The sequence below is a fragment of the Garra rufa genome, chromosome 24 (genome assembly GCF_049309525.1).
Source record: "Garra rufa chromosome 24, GarRuf1.0, whole genome shotgun sequence".
In the NCBI taxonomy this organism is placed as follows: domain Eukaryota; kingdom Metazoa; phylum Chordata; class Actinopteri; order Cypriniformes; family Cyprinidae; genus Garra; species Garra rufa.
Window position 1 is genome coordinate 37309853 of NC_133384.1, and position 22601 is coordinate 37332453.

General features: G+C 34.3%; 1 protein-coding gene across 1 annotated transcript in view; it reads left to right on the plus strand.

Moving 5' to 3' along the window:
- Window positions 1-22601, plus strand: part of sspo (SCO-spondin) — a 119187-nt gene that overhangs the window by 92659 nt on the left and 3927 nt on the right. Inside the window, exons 93-105 of the mRNA XM_073830641.1 lie at window positions 1035-1151; window positions 1225-1363; window positions 2995-3191; window positions 4047-4217; window positions 5145-5272; window positions 7638-7783; window positions 8715-8761; window positions 8926-9090; window positions 10029-10249; window positions 11788-11883; window positions 14560-14620; window positions 19270-19400; window positions 21871-22021. Coding sequence (XP_073686742.1) covers window positions 1035-1151; window positions 1225-1363; window positions 2995-3191; window positions 4047-4217; window positions 5145-5272; window positions 7638-7783; window positions 8715-8761; window positions 8926-9090; window positions 10029-10249; window positions 11788-11883; window positions 14560-14620; window positions 19270-19400; window positions 21871-22021 — 1770 coding nt within the window. The remainder of the gene's footprint in view (window positions 1-1034; window positions 1152-1224; window positions 1364-2994; window positions 3192-4046; window positions 4218-5144; window positions 5273-7637; window positions 7784-8714; window positions 8762-8925; window positions 9091-10028; window positions 10250-11787; window positions 11884-14559; window positions 14621-19269; window positions 19401-21870; window positions 22022-22601) is intronic.

The window sequence follows — 22601 nt, forward strand, 5'->3', positions numbered from 1 at the left end:
ATATTTTAATGTGCACAAGTCAAAATAAGCATGTTGTTTGAATTTTTACATATATATTGTGTTACACTGAATGACAATGTAACATGTTTTCAACTAAATTTTGACATTTTATTCTCCAAAAACTTATTTGAAACCTTAAGGGGAAACACTGCAGGCAAAAACAGTTTTTTCATGCCCCTGCCAAGTTTGAGATTTTGGACTTTTTGGTGTTTTATAATGTGTGTTTTCAGACTAGTGGAAAGAAAACCTCCAAAAGACGCTGTTAAGTGTTTCTTTTATAGCACTTTATCTGTTTGTGTCAATAGATCTCAATTACAAACCATATTTTTAAAGGCTGTTTTTTCAAAATTAGTTTTTTTCTCCTTCACTGAGCCATAAATCTCCACTTCAGTAGCACTTACACACACCAAACTTGACATTTTTATTCCTGTCTATATCCTGACGGTTTTTTCAGAGGGATTTGTTCATATAGAATTTGCTTGATTTTATACAACATATTATTCCTCAAACAACTTTAAAAAAATATCGTTTTCTGCCTTTTCTAAGTATTTTCTGAATTATGGAGTGACATCTTTCTGTAAAAAAATTTGACTCTAATATGTCAAAAAAAAAAAGAATTTCGAAACTGACATCATCCAGTGTTTAGATTTTTGTACTAGAAATGTATGCAAATTAGCGCATATTTCATTAAATAATGGCTCATTTGCATATTTAAACCTAACATTTTAGAAAACTTGTAATACAAAAAATGTTTGCAATTATCAATGTAATCAATCAACTGAGTAAGTAGGATGATAACTATTAGTTAATTTTTTTACCCTATTCACCTGCAGTGTCTCACCTTAAAAGTAGACACTTTACTTACACACATGCTTTCTATGGACATAAAATGACTTTTGCAATTTTCTTTTAATGTGGACATCTTAACGTCTTTGACCCATTATTATGATTTATAACTGATTCAGTGTGCACCTGCCTTTAGTTAATTTAGTTTTCATATAGTAGCTGTATTTGATATGTACTTCCAATCACAGGTGAGCATTGTGAGGACAGAGGGCGTGTCTATGAGGACTCCTGCGCCAATCATTGTCCCCGCAGCTGCGCTGACCTGTGGGATCACGTCCAGTGTCTGCAGGGCACCTGTCATCCAGGTATCAGCGTCTCTCTGACCTCTGCCACAAATGCACATGAAATGGGGAATATGAGTGTGTTTCTGTGCCGCAGGCTGCCGCTGTGCAGACGGCCGGCTGTTGCAGGACGGAGGCTGTGTGCGGGTGGACGAATGTCGCTGTGGGGTTCCGGTGGAGAACGGGACGCTGGAGATTCGACCAAGAGAGAACATCACCATCAGCTGCAATACCTGGTGAGAGGAACTGATTTATTTATGGATTTGATCTACCTTAAAGGACGTCCCAGATGGGAGGGTTTGTCAGAGTCTGTTAATGTCTGGGGACATTTTTATGAAATATTGACCTGAAGGTTAAAGATAGATTAAACATCAACAGAATTGCATAAATGCACACAAACAATTAAAAAATGATTTGACATTATTATTAGGGATGCACAATGTTATCGGACCGATATCGGACTCGACCGATAATGGCTTTAAATGTAAATATCGGCATTAGCCCGATATAAAAAGTTATGCCGATACGTCTTGTTGTTAAGTGGATTAACTCATATGTGCTTAGGCTGTGCTAGCGATTAGATCACGTCAGCAGTGTGGCTCATTTTGCCTGAACAATGATTAGATACACTGCTTTGGATTGCGGCATTTAATCTGAGAATGCATGGACAGAATGATATAAACATGGCACTTCTAAATGTATTCATTTATCATAATTAACAAATTATGAGCTCTAAAAGACTTTCAGAAAAATGCAGTCATTGATATATGGTTTATTTATAGTTATTTTCAAAGCTTCAGTGTACTGTCATTATAGAAGTACTTTATTATTTTTTATTTAATTCTAACAAATAAGTTCTTGTTAAAAACTAATTAAAATTAAAAATAATCTGCTTATAATTTTCACACCGGAGAGACTTAGAGACTTAAAAACAAAAGGAAATATTTCAGTATTGGCATCAGCTATCGGCCAAAATGAGTTAAAATATCTGCATATCGGATATCGGCAAAAATTCAATATTGTGCATCCCTAATAATTATGACTTTTACTATTGTTTTTACACTGCATGCAACACCCATTTTTACTTTCTTGAACCACTGTTATTTGTGTTATTGACGTACTGTTACAGATTTTATTAATATTTTGAATTCATTTTTATTTGAATACTTGTTTGTTTTCATTTTCACATATTTTAGTGATTTTGTTGCTTTCTTTTGTCTTAAGAAAAATAAAAAAATAAAAAAATATATGTATATACTGTATATATATATGTATGTACATAAAAAAATTATAATTAGAAATTATAATGACATAATTACATTTTTTATTAAATATATATTTATCTATTATTTCTAAAATATTGTCCTAATACATAAAACATCAACAACATATTATTTGACATTATGATGATCCTCTTTAATAGCGTCATGGACCAGTGTTATTTTATTATGATTGTTATTAATATTATGAATTGGTTTTTGTTTTAATATTTTTAGATTTCTTTTTAAAGTTTTAGTGTTTTGTTGTGTCTTTTTGTCATTTTTTTATTCGTGTCTTTATATTTCTTATTCATTTTTTTTCAGTTTTATTTATTCTTAGTAGTTCAAGTTAAACTAAAAAAAAAAAAATGAAAAATGGTACCTTGGAAACTAGCTGTAATAAAATGTTTTCTTTTTATAGTTTTAATTTTAGGTTTAGTTAACTCTACTAAACCTGGTGTAGAACTCTAAATGTTCTCACAAGTCAAATTTGAGACGTTTTCTTCAAAATATGTGGCTCTATAAATATGTGGCTCTGTGACTTGCATATCTACATAAATACACACGCACAAAAACATCACATTTGAAACAAATCTCTGTCTCTGCAGCATGTGTGTGAATGGCTCTCTGGTTTGTACGGATCACATCTGTCCGGTCTACGGTCCATGGGGATCGTGGAGTGAGTGTTCGGTGACGTGCGGGACAGGACAGAGGACACGCAGACGGTCCTGCAAACACACAACCGGAGGACCGACCTGCAATGACACCATCCAGAGTGAAAGCTGCTCACTTTCGTCCTGTCCAGGTCAGCAAATGTTGCTGTGCTACATATTTTAATTCAAAATACATACTAACTTAATTTGCATGAAAAATATTTTACACATAATTTATTGTTGCTTTTTTGATATTGTATTGGAAAAATGCAAATGCATGCAAAATTAATTAGCATTCAAATATGTGACCCTGGACCACAAAACCAGTCTTAAGTCGCTGGGGTTTATTTGTAGCAATAGCCAAAAATACATAGTATGGGTCAAAATTATTGGTTTTTCTTTTATGCCAAAAATCATTAGGAAATTAAGTAAAGATCATGTTCCATGAAGATTTTTTTGTAAAATTCCTACTATAAATATATCAAAATGTAATTTTTGATTAGTAATATGCATTGTTAAGAACTTAATTTGGACAACTTTAAAGGTGATTTTCTCAGCATTTAGATTTTTTTGCACCCTCAGATTCCAGATTTTCAAATAGATGTATCTCGGCCAAATATTGTCCTATCCTAACAAACCATACATCAATAGAAAGCTTATTTATTGAGCTTTCATATGATGTATACATCTCAGTTTTGTAAAATTTAACCTTATGACTGGTTTTGTGGTCCAGGGTCACATATTTAAAAAATGTACATATATTGTAAAATGTTAATTTGTTTATATCCATTTCTATATTGGAATTTTTGAAAATGGTTAACTTTTTGATCATTTTTTTTTTCTGCTTTAACAGCAACAATTTAATACTTTTGGAAACGCAAATCTCTTTTTTTTCTTTATATTTGTAAAATGTAAAAAAGATTTTATCATCTGTGTATGATATTCAGATTTCATAAATTCTGTCTCATAAAGTGTAGATTACATATATAATTTTGTCGATCTGTTAGCCGGCTGTGTGGTGAGCGAATGGTCATCCTGGACTGACTGCAGCGCCTCCTGTGGTGGAGGAGTGTCACTGCGCAGGAAGATGGTCCTACAGGAACCAGAGCCAGGGGGTCTGAGCTGCCCCGGACCCCTAGAACAACACACCGCATGCAACACCAACAGCTGCCTGCCTGGTACAGCAAACACATCTGTACACACACAAAACCAGCTGAAGTACAGGCCTGACAGATAAACACAAACTCAAACACACTTCACTGAAGGAGAAACACTTATAATGTGTCATAGTGCACCTATAAAACCCTTCAAACACTAATGCCTGTAAAGCATCTGTCGTTTCAATTTATGTTGTCATAAAACATGACAGCTTGTGTTCATAACTCAGGATGTCTGTATGTTTGGCTGTGAAGAAATATCAAACAGTAAAATAACAGTTAATAATTGATAATCAATTTTCGTGTCACATTTATGGTTTAATGATGTTTGCTGAATACAAACAGATGTGCGTGTTTCTTAACACATGCACAGACACGCTCCTACAAAAAATATTTATCCTCTATTTAGCTACATTACAGCTTCAGCAGTTTACTGGCTCTCTTGTGTGCAATTTTATGCTAATTTCAGTCCAAGACAAGCATACACAAAATATTAAAATTGGCACTGATTTGCATTAAAGCATCTGAGAGTGGGGAGAGGAATCTGTTCAGAGTAAAAACTGAATCACACAGCGTGTGTCGGCCATGCGGACTGTTCATTAATTGTGTTTTAGATGATGAGACAGAATAGAGTTTGAGTTGATCGACTCATTTAAAACAGTGCGATAAGCCTTCGGGAGGAATGAAGTGTGTCTTAAACAGATTCCCCTCAAGAATCGCATAAGCAGCTTGACTCATTTGATTACTACTGTTAATGAACTTCAGCAGCTCATCATTTAAAGGGCCTGCAGCCGCCGACGCTCCATCAAAATGGCAGCAACAAATTATGTGTGTTTAGATTATTGTAGTTCAGCCACAAAAAATAATGTCATCTGTGTAGATGCTATGCTAATTGGGAAGCTTGAACCTGCGTGTAATGCTGTGGTTTGCTTTGTGTGTGATTGTCAGATTGTCCTGCTGGTCAGGTGTTCAGCTCGTGTGCAGGATCCTGTCCATACAGCTGTGAGGATCTGTGGCCAGAAAATCAGTGTGTGCCACTGACCTGCAGTCCTGGGTGCAGCTGCCCGCCTGGAACCGTGAGTGATGTTTGTGTTACTACCCAGAAAACACTTTAGAACCTACTAGCAATAGCTAGAAACCACATAATAGCTCACAAAAAACATTTTTGGAACACCTTGGAAATACCTTAGCAATGTCACATTAACAACAGTCTAGCAGCTTCCTAAAACACCCTAAAAACAATAATAGCATCACGCCCATAGAATCAGCCTAGCAACACCATAATAATGCACCTGAAGCGTCTTAGAACACCCTAGCAATCCTATACCATCACCCTAGCGACCCCATAACAATATCATTGAAGCTCCCCTAAACACTCTAGAAACACTATAGTATCACCCTAGCAACCCCATAGAAACATCCTAGCAACCCTATAACAATGTTGCAGAAGCTTCTTAGAACACCCTAGAAACAGCCTAGACCTCCATACCAACTCAATAGCAATACCCTGGCAGCTTCCTAAAACACCCTAGCAACACCATAGCAATGTCTTAGCATATTTCCAGAAGACCCCAGCAACCCCTATAGGAATGCCCTACCATAGACCTATATAGACCTTCACCTAAACACCCTAGCAACCCCATAGCAACATCCTAAATGTTTGTTAGAACACTCCATAGCAATGTCCTAGCCTAGACCTCACTGGCAACACCCTGGCAGCTTCCTTTAGCACCCTAGCAACCCCATAGCAACATCCTAGCCTAGACCTCCATAGTAGCAACCTGGAAGCTTTCTTAAACAGCCCAGCAACCCCTTAGAAACATCCTAGAAGTTTATTAGAATGCCTTAGCAACTCCATAGCAACATCCTAGCCTAGACTTCCATAGCAACACCCTGGCAGCTTCCTTAAACTCTCTAGCATCCCCATACCAACATCCCAGAAGTTTTTTTAGAATGCCTTAGCAACTCCAAAGCAACATCATAGCCTAGACTTCCATAGCAACACCCTGGCAGCTTCCTTAAACTCTCTAGCATCCCCATACCAACATCCCAGAAGTTTTATTAGAATGCCTTAGCAACTCCATAGCAACATCATAGCCTAGACCTCCATAGCAACACACTGGCAGCTTCCTTAAACACCCTAGCAACCCCATAGCAACATCATAGCCTATACCTCCATAGTAGCAATATGGCAGCTTTCTTAAACACTCTAGCAAACCCACAGCAACATCCTAGAAGTTTATTAGAATGCCATAGCAACATCCTAGCCTAGACCTCCATAGCAACACCCTGGCATCTTCATAGAACATCCTAGCAACCCCAAAGCAACATCCTAGAAGTTTATCAGAACATCCTAGCAACTCTATAGCAACATCCTACCCTAGATCTCCATAGCAGCACCCTAGCAGATTTGCAGAACATCCATAGCAACCCTATAGCAATGTTCTAGCCTAGACATCCATAGTAACTCTATAGCAACACCCTGGCAGTTTCCTAAAACACCCTAGCAACTTAATAACAATGTCCTAGAAGTTTCTTAGAACACCCTAGTAACTATATGGCAATGTCCTAGCCTAGACCTTTATAGCAACACTCTGGCAGCTTCCTAAAACACCCTAGCAACCCCTTAACAATGTCTTAAAAGACTCACAGAAAAACCTAGCAACACCATAGCAACATTCTATTAGATACCCAGAAGACTCTAGCAACCCCATAGCAATGTCCAAGCCGAGACTTCCATAGCAACAACCTTGAAACTTCCTAAGACACCCTAGCAACCCCATAGCAATGTCCTAGAAGATTTACAGAAGACCCTAGCAACCCCATAGCAACGTTCTAGCCTAAACATCTATTGCAACTCTATAGCGGCTTCTTACAACACCTTAGCAACCTCATAGCAACGTTCTAGTTGATTCACAGAAGACCCTAGCAACCTCATAGCAACATCTAGCCTAAACCTCCATAGCAACACCCTGGCAGCTTAGTGAAACACCCTAGAAACCTTATAGCAATGTCTTGGCAGGTTCGTGTCTCAACCCAGCAACCCCATAGCAATGTCCATCTTAGACCTGCACAGTTACACTTTAGCAACTCCATAGCAATGTCCATAGCAAACTCCCAGAAGACCCTGACGACCCCATAGCAACATACTAGCCTAGATCTTCATAGCAACACCCTGGCAACCACCCACAACTCCCCAGCATAATGGTGGCATCTGGAAGGCAAACATAGCCCATTTTCTTCTGAAAGCATTTAAATCTAGTTGTTTTTTTTTCTAGACTGCAGAAAACTGATTTGAAGAGTGTACTGCATTCACATCTGCTCCTGATGGCTCTGTATTTTTGGAAGTGTTTAATATCTGGACACAGATGGCTGTACGAGTCCCTTGAGCTGCGCTCACCTGAATATGAGGACATTATTAATCATATAATCCATCTGCAGGTGATGCTCAACGGAAGCTGCGTTCCTCCGTCCCTGTGTCCTTGTTCTGTTGTCTCGCTCCTGCTGGCGTCCCACAACATCACCCTGGACCTCCAGGAACAGGAAGTTCCTGCCGGAACCGTCATTCCAGACTCATGCAACTCATGGTATTTGTTAAACATCCTCTCACAGGGTTTGTGTTTCATGTGTAAATGGATCTGTAACAGAAATAGCTGCTGTGGTTATTGGATTGATATTCAGTGACACATAAAACTCAATCAGGCTTTTCTAAGTGCGTCTCAGTGCGCTGAAGTCAAATCCACATCCTCTCTTTGGACATTAAATATTGGCAAGACTTTCAGAGAGTCACTCTGACATTGTTGAAGAAATCTGATGCTCTGGGTGGAATTAGTGACACAATTACAGACAGGAATGACAATCCAGAATTAGATATTTTGAATGGAAGTACATGAATTTTATGAGAACATGCTCAGGACATATTAAACTTTATATCCAAAACAATAATAAAAAAAAGTAAACTGTATTTTTCATTTTCATAATTCATGTTTTTGTTTTTCCTACACTATACTACACTAATACACAATAGTGTTTTAGTGTAACGTAAAAAAAAAAATCTAAGATTACAAGATTAAATTTGTAATATTTTGAGAATGAAGTTAAAATTACAAGAATAAAGTCAAAATACTATGAGAATAAAGTTGAAATATTACGAGAATAAAGTCGAAATGTTTCGAGAATTTAAATCATAGAAATTTGTTATTTTTTATATGAACGAATTCTCGCAAATTTTGACTTTATTCTCGAAACATTTTGACTTTAATCTCATAATTTAGATTTTTTAAACATTTCAACTTTATTCTCAAATTATTATGACTTAATCTAGTAATCTTAGATTTATTTTATTTCTTTAACGTGGCACTAAAATGCTGTCAAGCTAAATAATTTTTATTTTATTCCTTTATGCTACATATATTTACATGTTTTTGCCTTGAAAACTGTAATATCAAGCATTAAAGACAAATAAGTATGTTATTTTTACCTCTGGTTTCTGTCTTGTGTGTGTGTGTTTAATTACAGTGTCTGTGAAGATGGACTCTTTACCTGCACTAACGAATCATGTAACGGTGAGTCATACACTCACAGCAGAGACACAAAAAATTTAGAAACATCTGACACAAGCTTCAAAATGTTCCTTAAACTGCAACCTCTTAGCAATAAACCCTTTCCTGTAGGTATGAATGGAGTGTAAAGTGAATGTTAATTAATGAATGCTGTGTGTTTCATTCAGTGGACTGTGAGTGGAGCAGCTGGTCAGCGTGGAGCTCTTGTTCAGCATCCTGTGGCTCCGGACAGCAGTTCTCCAGACGGACAGTACAGCGTCAGCGTCAGTATGGAGGACGGGAGTGTGAGGGGCCATCACGTATTTCACAAGTCTGCAGGGGACCCGAATGTGGTGAGAAACACAGGGAAGAGATTTTGTGGGGCATTTAAATAATTTTTATTTGTTTTAATTTATTAAAACATAATTTAAAAATGTATATATATTTTTGTCTTGGTAAATACAATTATTTATCAATATACACTGGTTTGGGATCAGTAAGATTTTTATTGGTTTTTAAAGACGTTTCTTATGCTCATCAAAGCTGCATTTATTTGATCAAAAATACAGTAAAAATGTGAAAAAATATTTTAATTTAAAATAACTGTTTTCTATGTGAATATATTTTATATGTAATTTATTCCTGTGATAAAAGACAGAATTTTTAGCAACATTCCTCCAGTCTTTAGTGTCACATGATCCTTCAGAAATCATTCTAATATGCTGATTTATTGTCGATGATGAAAACATTTGTGCTGCTTAATATTTTGTTGGAACCTGTAATTTTTTTCCCAGGATTCTTTAAATAATAAAAAGTTAAGAAGAATAGTGTTTATTTAAAATAACAGTAATTAATCAGCATATTAGAATGATTTTTTTAAGAATCATGTGACACTGAAAACTAAAAAAAATTAAAAAATTTAGCTTTGCATCACAGGAATAAATTAGACCACCATTATTTTAAACTGTAATAATATTTCACAATATAAATTTTTTCTCTATTATTGATCAAGTAAATGCAGCCTTGATGAGCAAAATAAATATATAAATATATAAATATGTTTTTATTTATTTGGTTCTTTTTTTATTTATTTAATAAATAAATTTAGTTATTAAATAATTTTAATGTTTACTTTTTGGCTTAATAATAATATTTTTTGTTTTACATTTATTTGTTCATTATTCATTTATTCATGTTTATTTATTTGGTTTTAATATTTATTTATTTAACCATTCAGTTTATAAAAAATAGTCTGTTTAATAAAAGTGGTGATTGACTAATGTACTTACAGTGTGTCCGGAGGGTGAGCATTGGCTCTGGAGTGACTCCGGATCAGAGCGAGTGTGTGAGAGGGGGTGTTTGGACCTGTACGGCCCCGAACCGCTAAACTGCACGGGCCCCGGGGCCACAGAGGGCTGCGTGTGTGAAGACGGCCGATATCGGAGCCTGGAGGGCCAGTGTGTGATTCCAGCACTGTGTCAGTGTGAAGAGGAAGACGGGACGCTTCGAGAGGTACACAAACTCCTGTCAGTGGAGCGTGACCCGCCAACACTGCTGTCCTTTAGCCTGTAATTGCTGCGCAATTTACTTTGTTTATTTATTCTAATAAGGAACATCATTAATGAATCTGATGGATTAGCACTCAGGGCATTTCTAGAAAAAAAAAAGATAATTGCCATCATCAATAATGAACAAAAGAGCTGAAAGGCCTTACATGGTTGTCTAATTGAACTACAGTGGCGCCCATTTAATAGCTTCTCTATGAAGAGTGTTTGGTTGAATGAGATGGATGATGTAGCCGTCTTGTGTAAAAAGGCCATCACTACGATATGAATGGATGGCGTATAGTACATAAACAATAATATATTAACAGCAGATTAATATTTGCAAGCTCTTCATTCAAAAGAACATGTAGTATTTGATTCAAGACTAATTTCACCTGTTTACATGATTCATTTGTGTTTCTGTTCTTATGAACAACTGATCACTGTTATTACAATAACAATTCAGTAACACTTTAGAATAGGTAACACTTATTCACTATTAACCACAACTTTTCCCTCAATAAATTTCTAACTTGCTGCTTGTTAATAGTTAGTAAGGTAGTTGTTAAGTTTGGTTATTGGGTAGGATTAGGGATGTAGAATAAGGTCATGTAGATTAAGTCATTAATATGTGCTTAATTAGTACTAATTAATAGCCAATATTCTAGTAATATGCATGATAAACAACATATACTAATAAACAACTAGTTAAGAGACCGTAAAATAAAGTGTTACCTAAAATACTACTAATTCTAAATTAGTGCTTAAAATTCTAAATTCTGAAAAAGAACTAAAAATGTAATTAACCAATAATAACAAAAAATGGTTTAAAAAAGAATAAACATGTGTTGCACCTGCATTTGTTTAATAAAAAAGTTAAATATTTAGCTATTTAAAATGACTGTTTTCTATGTGAATATGTTGTGAAATGTAATTTATTCCTGTTATCAAATCTGAATTTTCAGCATTATTACTCCAGTTTTCAGCCACACGATCCTTCAGAAATCATTCTTATATGCTGATTTGCTTCTCAAGAAACATTTCTGATTATTAAAACACTTGCGCTACCAAATATGTTTGTGGAAACCATGATACATTTTATTTTTCAGGATTCTTTGATGAATAGAAAGTTCAAAAGAACAGCATTTATTTGAAATAGAAATCTTGGTTAACACTATACACGTTTTTACTATCACTTTTGATTAATCGAATGTGTCCTTGCTGAATAAAAGTGGTAATGAATATTAAATAAATATTATATAAATATATAAAAAATATATATTTGATTTTAATATACATTTAATTTATTTTTGAGTCCTTTATGTACCCTTATGACTGGTTTTGTGGTTTAGGGGCACACTCTTATGCATGGCATACTGGCTATAACTACATGCAATACACATGCACAAAATATTATCTAGAACTTTTTGCATTATTAGGAAAGTGTCTGTCCAAGCGCATTAATGTAAAGATTAATGGATAGTACGTCGTGTTTTTATGTCACAGCCGGGGTCCGAGTGGGTGGATGGCTGTCAGTCTTGTCGCTGTATCAATGGCCAGAAACACTGTCAATCAAACTGTCCTCCACTTCACTGCTCTGAGGTAAGAAATTCCTGTTTGTCTTTTATATGCACTGTCTTTCACCTCACACACGGAACGTTTTGACATTTCTGCAGTATATTCGGTTAGATGTCCGCTGCTGTTTGGTTTTACATGCGTCGGCCAAATAAGCAGTGAATAGCCTTTGCATCAGTAATGAGCCCAGTAAGAGAACAGGACGCCGTTAGAGGACCAGATGCTGGAAATAGACTGACCCGTTGTCCAGGCAACAGCTCCGGTCAGGGATAATGTCCCAGATGGCTCTGGAGTGACGCCTGGACGTCTCAGAAGCTCAGCAGCCCTTAAGGAAGCTTCTGCAGCGTCTCAGAGGAACCCGACGTCTCTTCTGGGCTCCTGCGGATCACTAGGAGGAGATCTGCTCCTAGTAAAGAAAAACTAAAAATACTCCCTTTGCTTTTTAGATGATTTGTTCTTTAGTTCATTTCAAATCAAACTACCCAATTTGCATTTCTGCCGCCGGCACAAGTAAATGTCACACCTTAGCGAAGGATTGTTCCTCTTAACTCCTCTAATAATCATGGAGTGAAATAAACACGGACCGGACTGACTTTCATAATGTTTCATTTCTGTGCCTTTGGCAAGGCACAAAAGTGAATTGCAGAAAAATAATAAAAAAAGAGTTTTCAAAGTTGCAAACAGTGAGATATTTCAGATAAATTGAGAGATATAAAAATGCTGACATGTTTAAATTGAAAACTTCTAATACAGGAGTGCATTTTTTAAAATCAGTCATAGAGTGCAAAAAACAGCATAACGTGCAAATAATAATAATTATAAAAAAACTTGGAGTAAAATATATTCCAATATTCCAAACTTGTTGATATCAATTTCATTTTCAATTTAATTCACAAGTTTTAGTTGTTTTTATTCGCTTTTGTTTTTTTTTAGTGTGTAATATAATTAATATTTATTCCAGTTTTAGTTGTAGTTATTTTAGTACATCAAGTTAATCTAAATGAAAATGAGAAATGTTGTCTATCAACTGAGATAAAATAAGTTATTTACTAATTTATTCATTCATTCATTCATTCATTTAATTTTTATTTCAGTTAAAGTTTATTTTATTTAACAATTTTTTTTATGGTTTTAGTTTTAATTAATTTCAATAATCCTACCTTGTAGCTGGTCAGTTTGGTTTATTGCTTATAACTCTTAAAGGCTTAAAAACTCCTATGGGGAAAATAAATGAAAAAAAAAAGTATTTATTTATTTATTTATTTTTCAGTTCTAGGTATTTTAGAACATCAAATAAGCTAAATTAAAATGAAATGTTAAGATAAAATAAGCTGAAAAAATAAAATTGCTGAAATAAAATTATTTTATTTTATTTATTATTTCTTTTTATTTATAATAACCCTGCTTCATAGCTGGTTTGTTTGGTTCATAACTCTTGAACAGACTTTTTAAAAATCCCTATGGGAAAAATAAATTAAAAAAAATAAAAAGTCTATGGTTTTTGTAAAGTACATGGTTTTATTAGTTTTTATTTCAGTTTTAGTTATTTTAGTACATCAAATTAAATGAATAAATGGAATGTTAAGATAAAATAAGCTGAAAAAAAAATAAAACAGCTAAATAAAATGGCTTAAATAAAATAAGTAAATAACCCTACCTCATAGATGGTTAGTATGAAAACCTGTTACATCTCGCATTTTTGGAAAAAAAAAAAAATCTCAGAATTGCATCATATAAACTCGCAATTCTGACTTTTTTTTCCCCCAGGATTTTGAGATATAAACGCACAATTGCAAGTTATAAAATCAGAATTGAGGGATATAAACTTTCAATTCTGACTTTTTTTTCCCCCAGGATTTTGAGATATAAACGCACAATTGCAAGTTATAAAATCAGAATTGAGGGATATAAACTTTCAATTCTGACTTTTTTCTCTCACTTGCAAGTTTGTGTCTCGCAATTCTGACTTTTTTTCTCTGAATTGTGAGATATACACTAGGAATTCAGAGATATAAAGTCTAGTTCTGAGGAGAAAAAAGACTGAAATGTTCACAGAATGCAAGTTTATATCTCAGAATTCTGACTTCTTTTCTCAAAATTGTGAGTTCGTATCTCAGAATTCTGAGAAGTAAAGTCAGAATTGCGAGTATGATCACACAGTTCTGAGAAAAAAAGTCCGAATTGTGAGATGACAAGTTGCAATAACCTTTTTTTTTTTCGTGGTGGAAACAGGCTTCCATAGGTTTGGTTTTTTACTCTTAAAGAGGCTTTTTTTAAATTGCTATGGGAAAAATTAATGGAAAATAGTTTATAGTTATTAGATAATAGTTGACAGCCAATGAATAGTTCGAATCACTGTGGATCACACTGAATAATCATTCCAATGTAAACGTCACCTGCCCATATGCATTGTGTGTGTCTATATATTTGAATAACAAGCCAAACAAACCAAAACATGTCATACATTACCTGTGGATTCTCAGTTTTACTCCATATTTTTACTGTAAATGTCTGCGAGCCCCTGTGGCCCGGCGGCGGTGCTCTGCTCTGCGCAGAAGGAGTCGTATGGAGGCTGTCAGAGCCTGATGCCAGTCCGTACTGTCAGCATCCGTCCATCTCATAGGAGATGAGTCACGTACGGTGAGCTATTCTCAGCCACCTGGCACCTCTCATATCCTTTCTCTCTGCTGCTCTGTTTTCCAGGGCGAAGTAAAGGTGCTGGAAGCTGAGAGCTGCTGTCCCGTGTGCCGCAGAGAGTATCCAGGTAAGAGTCACACAGTATCCCACTAATAGGGAAGAGTGAGCCTAGAGTCAGTCGCTGATATTTGTCAGCAGTTCTCGCGGCCTCATGTGCCACAGACAATTGATGTAGTACACATCATTAAGCATACTGGGGCTTTAGCTCTGGCAGGACGAGTTTGAGTCAAACTACAGCCCAAGTCCAGATCTAGCCGTGTAACTACATTCAAGAGATTGCAGGACGGTGTTAGTAATTTGTGCAATGAAAAAATGCTGACACTGTGAAAACACAAAATTTGATGTTTATCAGCTTACCCCCAGGGCATCCAAGATGTAGGTGACTTTGTTTCCTCAGAAAAACACAAACGAAGATTTTTAACGAAAACCAGTCTGCCAGCCTTATCATGGACGTGGATGGGCACCAAACCTTTAAAAGTAAACAAAAACATGCACAGACAAATCCAAATTACACCCTGCGGCTCGTGACGATACATTGATGTCTTAAGACACGAAACGATCGTTTTTTGCGAGAAACTGAACAGTATTTATATCATTTTTTACCTTTGATTCACAGCCACGTCCATCTGTCAGGAGCACGAGTTTGGCATCAGTCACGTCACATGTGCACGCGCTCTGGCGTAGAATACGCAAACGCCGTAAGGGGAAATCAGTGAAAAGTCCCGGATGAGTTTGCGCAAGCAAACGTAATCTTTTAGCTTTAAATCGTTTTAAACAATCAGGATACGCGCAAGTAATTACCATTTTGAATAGCCGCTATACCCACAATCTCTGTGCACTGTGGAAACAATGAGTGTCGTATACATGCAACAGATCGCTTCCGGCGTTTGCGTATTCTACGACAGAAGCGCGTGCACATGTGACGCGACTGATGCCAAACTCGTGCTCCTGACAGATGGACGTGGCTGTGTATCAAAGGTAAAAAATTATATAAATACTGTTCAGTTTCTCACAAAATCCGATCGTTTCGTGTCTTAGGACATCAATGTATCGTCACGAGCCGCAGGGTGTAATTTGGATTTGTCTGTGCATGTTTTTGTTTACTTTTAAAGGTTTGGTGCCCATCCACGCCCATGATAAGGCTGGCAGACTGCACCGGTTTTCGTTAAAAATCTTCGTTTGTGTTTTTCTGAGGAGACAAAGTCACCTACATCTTGGATGCCCTGGGGGTAAGCAGATAAACATCACATTTTCATTTTTGGGTGAACTATCCCTTTAAATGTAGGAGAAATGTTATAAATCAATGCTGAATGCATATAATAAAATACTACTAGCCACATAATCATGCATGTTCACTTAAAATAGGAACATAAATAAGATTATGTATTTTAAAATGCAGGAAATAATGCATTCCAACTTGTTGATCTAAAAAAACAACAACCAAAAGTTTAAAACTTTACATCTTGCAGTTGCATCGTATGAACTCGCAATTCTGACTTTTTTTCTCTGAATTGTGAGATATAAACTTGCAATTGCGAGTTATGAAGTCCAGTTCTGAGGAGAGAAAAAAGACTGATATGTTCACAGAACTGCAAGTTTATATCTCAGAATTCTGACTTCATTTCTCAAAATTGCAAGTTTATATTTCTTAATTCTTACTTTATATCTCGTAATTGTGACACATTTTAGGAGTGACAACCACATTTAAATGTAGGAGGGAATGTTATAAATCAACACTGAATGCATATAATAAGATACTACTAGCCACATAATCATGCAAATTTACTTAAAATGGGAACATAAATAAGATTATGTATTTTAAAATGCAGGAAATAATGCATTCCAACTTGTTGATCTAAAAAAACAACTAAAAGTTTGTTCAAACTTAGTTATTTGGCTGTTAACAGCAAATAGCTAACACTTTACAATAAAGTTTTGTTAACTAATCTAACTTTAACTACTTTAGATTAGTTAACCTGAACTAACTAATACTGCTAAAGCATTTCTTCATTTTAATGTTAGTTTCATTATTAAAAAATAAATAAATATTTTTAACTGTTTTTATTATACTTTTTATAAACAATATACACATAGCATTTACTTGAAATATGAACTTACTGCTGTTAAAGCAGTATAATGTTATAATGTTAATTGTATTATAAAAAAATAAATGTTTTTATTAAACTTTTTATAAACAACAATATACACATAGCATTTACTTGAAAAAACAAAACAAAAAAAAAACAAAAAGAAACTGTTAATAACTTAAAATAAATACAAAAATGTTGTATCTGTTAATATTGCTTATACTACTGCTACTACTAATAATAATACATTGTTATTTTATTATTATTGTAACAATATAATATGTATAATCATATTTATTATTATTATTATTTATTGTATAAATATAATAAGCATTATACTTATATTTGTATAATAAGCATGTATATTTACCATCAAAATTAAAAATGAGAAGTTGGCCACTGAAAACATTGGACTTTTTTGTAGTTTAGTCAATTAAATAAAAGTTAAAGAGAATAAACAAGTCACATATTCTTGATTTTATAGAATTTCACAAAACGTCCCAACTTTTCCTGAATTAGGGTTGTAATTTGATTGTAGTTCTTCCTTCATTGAATTATTAAATTCACAGCCTTCTGCTTTTATCTTTTTGTCTGCTTTTCAAATTCTTTTTTGATTTAAATTTAAGTTTGTAATATTGCAATTCACCTTATGGAAGCTTTATTTTAGTGTAATTTTTTATTAATATTTTGAACAAATTTTAATTTAGTATATTTTATAGGAATTTTTTCTGTGCTTTTGTCAGTTTAATATACAGTATTTATCATATTTATTATAAATATAATAAGTATATTAATTAAAAGTTCTATGTTAATATTTATTAGCTAATGTGCACCAATAATGACTACTTATATTTTTATTAACATTAACAAAGATTTATTACATGCTGAAACAAATGTGTTGCTCATTGTTAGTTAATTTTAGTTAAATGCATTAACTAATGTGGCCTTATTGTAAAGTGTTATTAAAAATTAATAATAACTATGTTGTTTATGCATTAAAAAAATATAAAAATGTCATTTTGCATGTTTAAGTTGGTAATTTTAATTACATTTGGATATTTGTTTTAATTTAGTTGATTTAGTTTTTTTTTTTTTGTATAAGTGTACATTAAAGTAGGGCTGGGCGATATGGCAAAAATGTAATCTCGATAATTTTTCCTCCATATTGAACGATAACGATATATATTTCGATATAAGCTGTTGATGTTGCCAGCTTTAAAATAGTATCACAACAATGACTAAAGCCACAAAAATTAAAGGGTTCATTAAACTACATTTTAAAGTATAGTTTATTAACAAAAACAGATTACAGATTTGGCCTTAAAACTTAAAACTCCTTACTAAAATAAATTAAAAAAATAAAAGTTGTGACAGAGTATGGTAAATGAGAGTAAATGTACAAAATGTAAACATAAAATGATTGTAAAAACATAATTTGTAACAATTATTTATTTATTAATTTATTATTATTATTAACACAATTGTTTATTTTCTCTATTATAGGTGAGCTATTTAAATTAGAGGCAACCACTGCATTTTGAAACAATCTACAGTATAAATAACAAAAAAATTACGACACAGTTCTTTCTTAATCGTATTAAGTGCAGATAGTTCAGCCATAATCAAAGTAGACTACTCTCTCATTATTCAAAGTGCAAATAGAGACCGAATATTTCAAGCATGATACAGAGCTATAGACATACACAACTTATCATAGCCTACATACTAATAACAGCCTAGATATGTCATTTAGCCTAATTTGCGTGCATTGGAGAGTCACTCTCTAAACAAGGGGGATTAAAATTGCTTTTGAATGCGCGTGCGTTTTTTGCTTTCGGTTTCAGTTTTAACAATCGCGCCAAACTCTCAGCTGAGCTGAGAGTCACTTTTCAGATAGCCAAACCACTTATATAATGGAATTCGTGCTGCCTTTTTTGTCGACAATTTCAACATCTTTGGATAATAACTCGAGATTAGTTTCACTTTCGTCGCTGCTTCCACTCTTCTTCTTTTTTGTCGTCCTGCGTTAAGTTTGCTTCGCAAAGTGCGGTAGGAAATGAACTTTGTACTTTGACATGCACACGCACGCTGATTGGCTGTTGTCGCATATTTCTACTGTGTGATTGGCTCTTAGATCAATCCATATCGAGCAAAAAATGTCTAGAGCTTATCATCGTTATTAACATAAATTTTATCGCGATTCGATATGATATCGTTTATCGGCCCAGCCCTACATTAAAGTCAATATAAAATGCATTTCAACCTATTTTACTTCCTGAGGGAAACTGGGTATTTAGTGAGGGAGAAAATGTAGAGTGTGATTTGATTTTATCCATCGAGAGTCAGTCGGATGCTGAAAAGTGATGAAAATGACAGGTGGTTGAAAAATAGGATGTAGGTGGTTTCTGAGATGAAGCAAGTTATTATATTTGAATGGAATCTAACAAAAACTAAACTATAAAAAAAGATTATTCTCTCAATTGTCTTGAGCTTCTCAGAGATCCTTCATTAAATCAAATTTAATTCTTTTTCTCAATGTTCTTCTGTTAATCCCTGTCTCTCTTTCTCTCGCTCTCTCTCTCTCCTCTTGTCCTATTTTCTCCTGCGAACATCACTTTCTCGTCTCCAGAGGATCCAGTTGCCGAGTGCCGTCGTTACACTGAGGTCAGAAACATCACCAAGGGCGACTGTCGCCTGGACAACGTGGAGGTCAGCTTCTGCAGAGGGCGCTGTTTGTCCCGGACCGATGTCATTCTGGAGGTGCGTGCGTACCATGATCTCTGATCTTTCACAGCTTATTAAAGTACCATCGTCTCATGCATCAATCTGAATTTTTATCTACTTACGAATTATGCTGATTATAAATCATGGGTGAACCTATCCATACCAATAAAATACCAATAAATAAATAAATACACTACCAGTCCTAAGTTTTTGAACAGTAAGATTTTTTATGCTTTCGAAAGAAGTCCTTTCTGCTCATCAAACCTGCATTTATTTGATCCAAAATACAGCAAAATCAGTCATTTTAAAGCTGCATTTTTAGCATCATTACTCCAGTCACATGATCCTTCAGAAATAATTTTAATATTCTGATTTGCTCAAAAAACATTTATTATTATTATGTTGAAAACAGCTGAGTAGAATTTTTTTCAGGTTTCTTTGATAAATAGAAAGTTCAGAAGAACAGCATTTATCTGAAATAGTAATCTTTTGTAGCATTATACATGTCTTTATCGTCAGCTTTGATCAATTTAAAGCATCCTTGCTAAATAAAAAAATCTATCTATCTATCTATCTATCTATCTATCTATCTATCTATCTATCTATCTATCTATCTATCTATCTATCTATCTATATATCTATCTATCTTAAAAAATACAGTTTTAAATATTTATAATAATAAATGTTTTATGAACAGCATATTAGAATGATTATTTCTGAAGGAAACACTGGAGTAATGATGCTAAAAATGTAGCTTTGAAATCACAGGAATAAATTACATTTTAAAATATTTAACAGAAAAATGTTATTTTAAATATTAAAAATATTTCACAATTGTACTGTTTTTTCTGTACTTTGGATGAAATAAGTGCAGGCTTGGTGAGCAGAAAAGACTTAAAAAAAACATTTTAAATATTTCTGTTCACATCTTTTAACTGGTGGTGTACTTAAATATTTTTGAAGATTCATTTCAACTATAGACAGATATAAAAATGTATCAAAATTATTTATTTATTATGCATTTGTTGTTATTTCAATAGAAAAGATTGATAACTGTTTATTACTTTTAAAGCTATTATTTGTAACTTTTTTGTTTTAAAATAGCATATAATATGCCCTATTATTGTTTATTAAACCATTAATAATCTTAGATAAATGTTAATTTATTTTTTTTAATTTGGAAAATATGCATTCATATTATGTTTTATGGTTAACAGTGTTGATCTTACAACGTATGACAGTAAATAATATAACAGTTCATCCAGATTTTTTAAAGATTTGATCAAATTCAAACAGTATCAAACTCACAAACTAATTCCCACCATGTATGATACCTTTTATGTTGCATTTAAGGGGAGACACTTCAGGCAAAAATGCTATTTTTTCATGCACCTGTCAAATTTGAGATTTTGGGCTTTTTGGTGTTTCATAAAGTGTTTTTACAGACTAGTGGAAAGAAAACATCCAAAAGACACTGTTAAGTGTTTCTTTTATAGCACTTAATCTATTTGTGTCAATAGATTTCATATATTTAAAGGCCGTTTTCTCAAAATGAGTTTCTTCTCCTACACTGAGCCATAAATCTCCACTTTAGTAGCACTTACACACACCAAACTTTACATTTTTATTCCTGTCTATATTCTGAAGGTTTTTACAGAGGGATTTGTTCATATACAATTAGACTGATTTTATACATTTTACTCCCCCCAAAATGGTAAAAAATACATGGTTCATAAGTTTTTCTGAATTGTGGAGTATAAAAAATTTGAGAACCAAAATTTCCTCTGTAAAAACATTTGACTCTAATATGCCAAAAAAAAATTCAACAAGAATTTCGAAACTGACTTCATTCAGTTTTTAGATTTTTGTGCTAGAAATGTATGCAAATTAGTGCATGTTTAATTAAATAATACCTCATTTGCATATTTAAACCTAACATTTTAGAAAACTTGTAATACAAAAAAATGTTTGCAATTATGAATGTAATCAATCAACTGAGCAAGTAAGGTGATAACTATTAGTTAATTATTTTACCCTGTTCACCTGCAGTGTCTCGCCTTAGTAGTAAATCACTGATTCGCTGATCTCACAGCACTAAAGCGCCAAATTCAGCCTTGTGTTCTTTGTTCTGGATTTAAATGTTTCATCAGTGCGAATGTTTGCTGCAACTATTTTAAAATGTGTTTGAAATGGAAACTTCTGTCAGGTTGCCATGGAAACCAGTCTGCCTGGTCGCCACGCTCCAGCTTTAACACCAAACTCGCACCTCTTTTTTCCCTCTTTTGTCTTCACATCTGCCCTCTCCTTCTGCGTCTCCTAATGGGCTCAGAGAGACCGAACGCGGCCCTCGCCGCTCTAAATGATCCCGCGATTCCGCTCCATCAAAGAGAGCAGGCCACTGGCATTTAAGCAAATGTAGCGTGAAGACAATTTGGATTGTTATCCATGGGTTTCGCTCTTTTCCTGTTGTGGCCTCTGATAACATATCTCTCTGTGTCTGTCTCAGGAGCCCTACCTGCAGGCGTTCTGCGACTGCTGCAGTTACAGACTGGACCCGCAGAACCCCGTGCGCTTCCTCAGCTTGCAGTGCGCCAGCGGAGACGTGGAGCCTGTCGTTCTGCCCGTCATTCACAGCTGCGAGTGTACCAGCTGCCAGGGTGGGTAATGCCAGAGGAAACAGCCTCAAACAACGGCTGCGTCCCCCATTCTGTGTGTCTGACATCAGGGGATGAATCTCCTCTCTGCTTTGTTTGGAAATATTGGCATGGTGTTAACACACAGCACTTTATGAGGACAAATGGGCCAAGAGGAGTGCTTGCTTTTGACAGAACTAAATGACATTAGATGGAATGTCCAAGCCTTTGTTTTCCATACAAGGAAAGTAAGTAGTGATTTATACTGTCAAGCTCCAAAAAGGACCAAAAACTCCCTTAAAGCACTATATATATGTGCAATAATTTTCAAGTGTTTGTAGATTTTTAAATGCATTTAAAACATTAGCAAAAGATATACACAAAGTTAAATATATATATACATTCTTAGAATATTTACCAAATAAAATATATTTTTTGCATTGAACTACTGTAGAATAAAGCAAATAAATTGATAAAATTCACTTCAATTGAATAGATGCACTTTGAAAAAAGTTATATGTGACCCTGGACCACAAAACCAGTCATAAAGGTACATTTTTTTTAAATTGAGATTTATACATCATCTGAAAAATGAATAAATAAG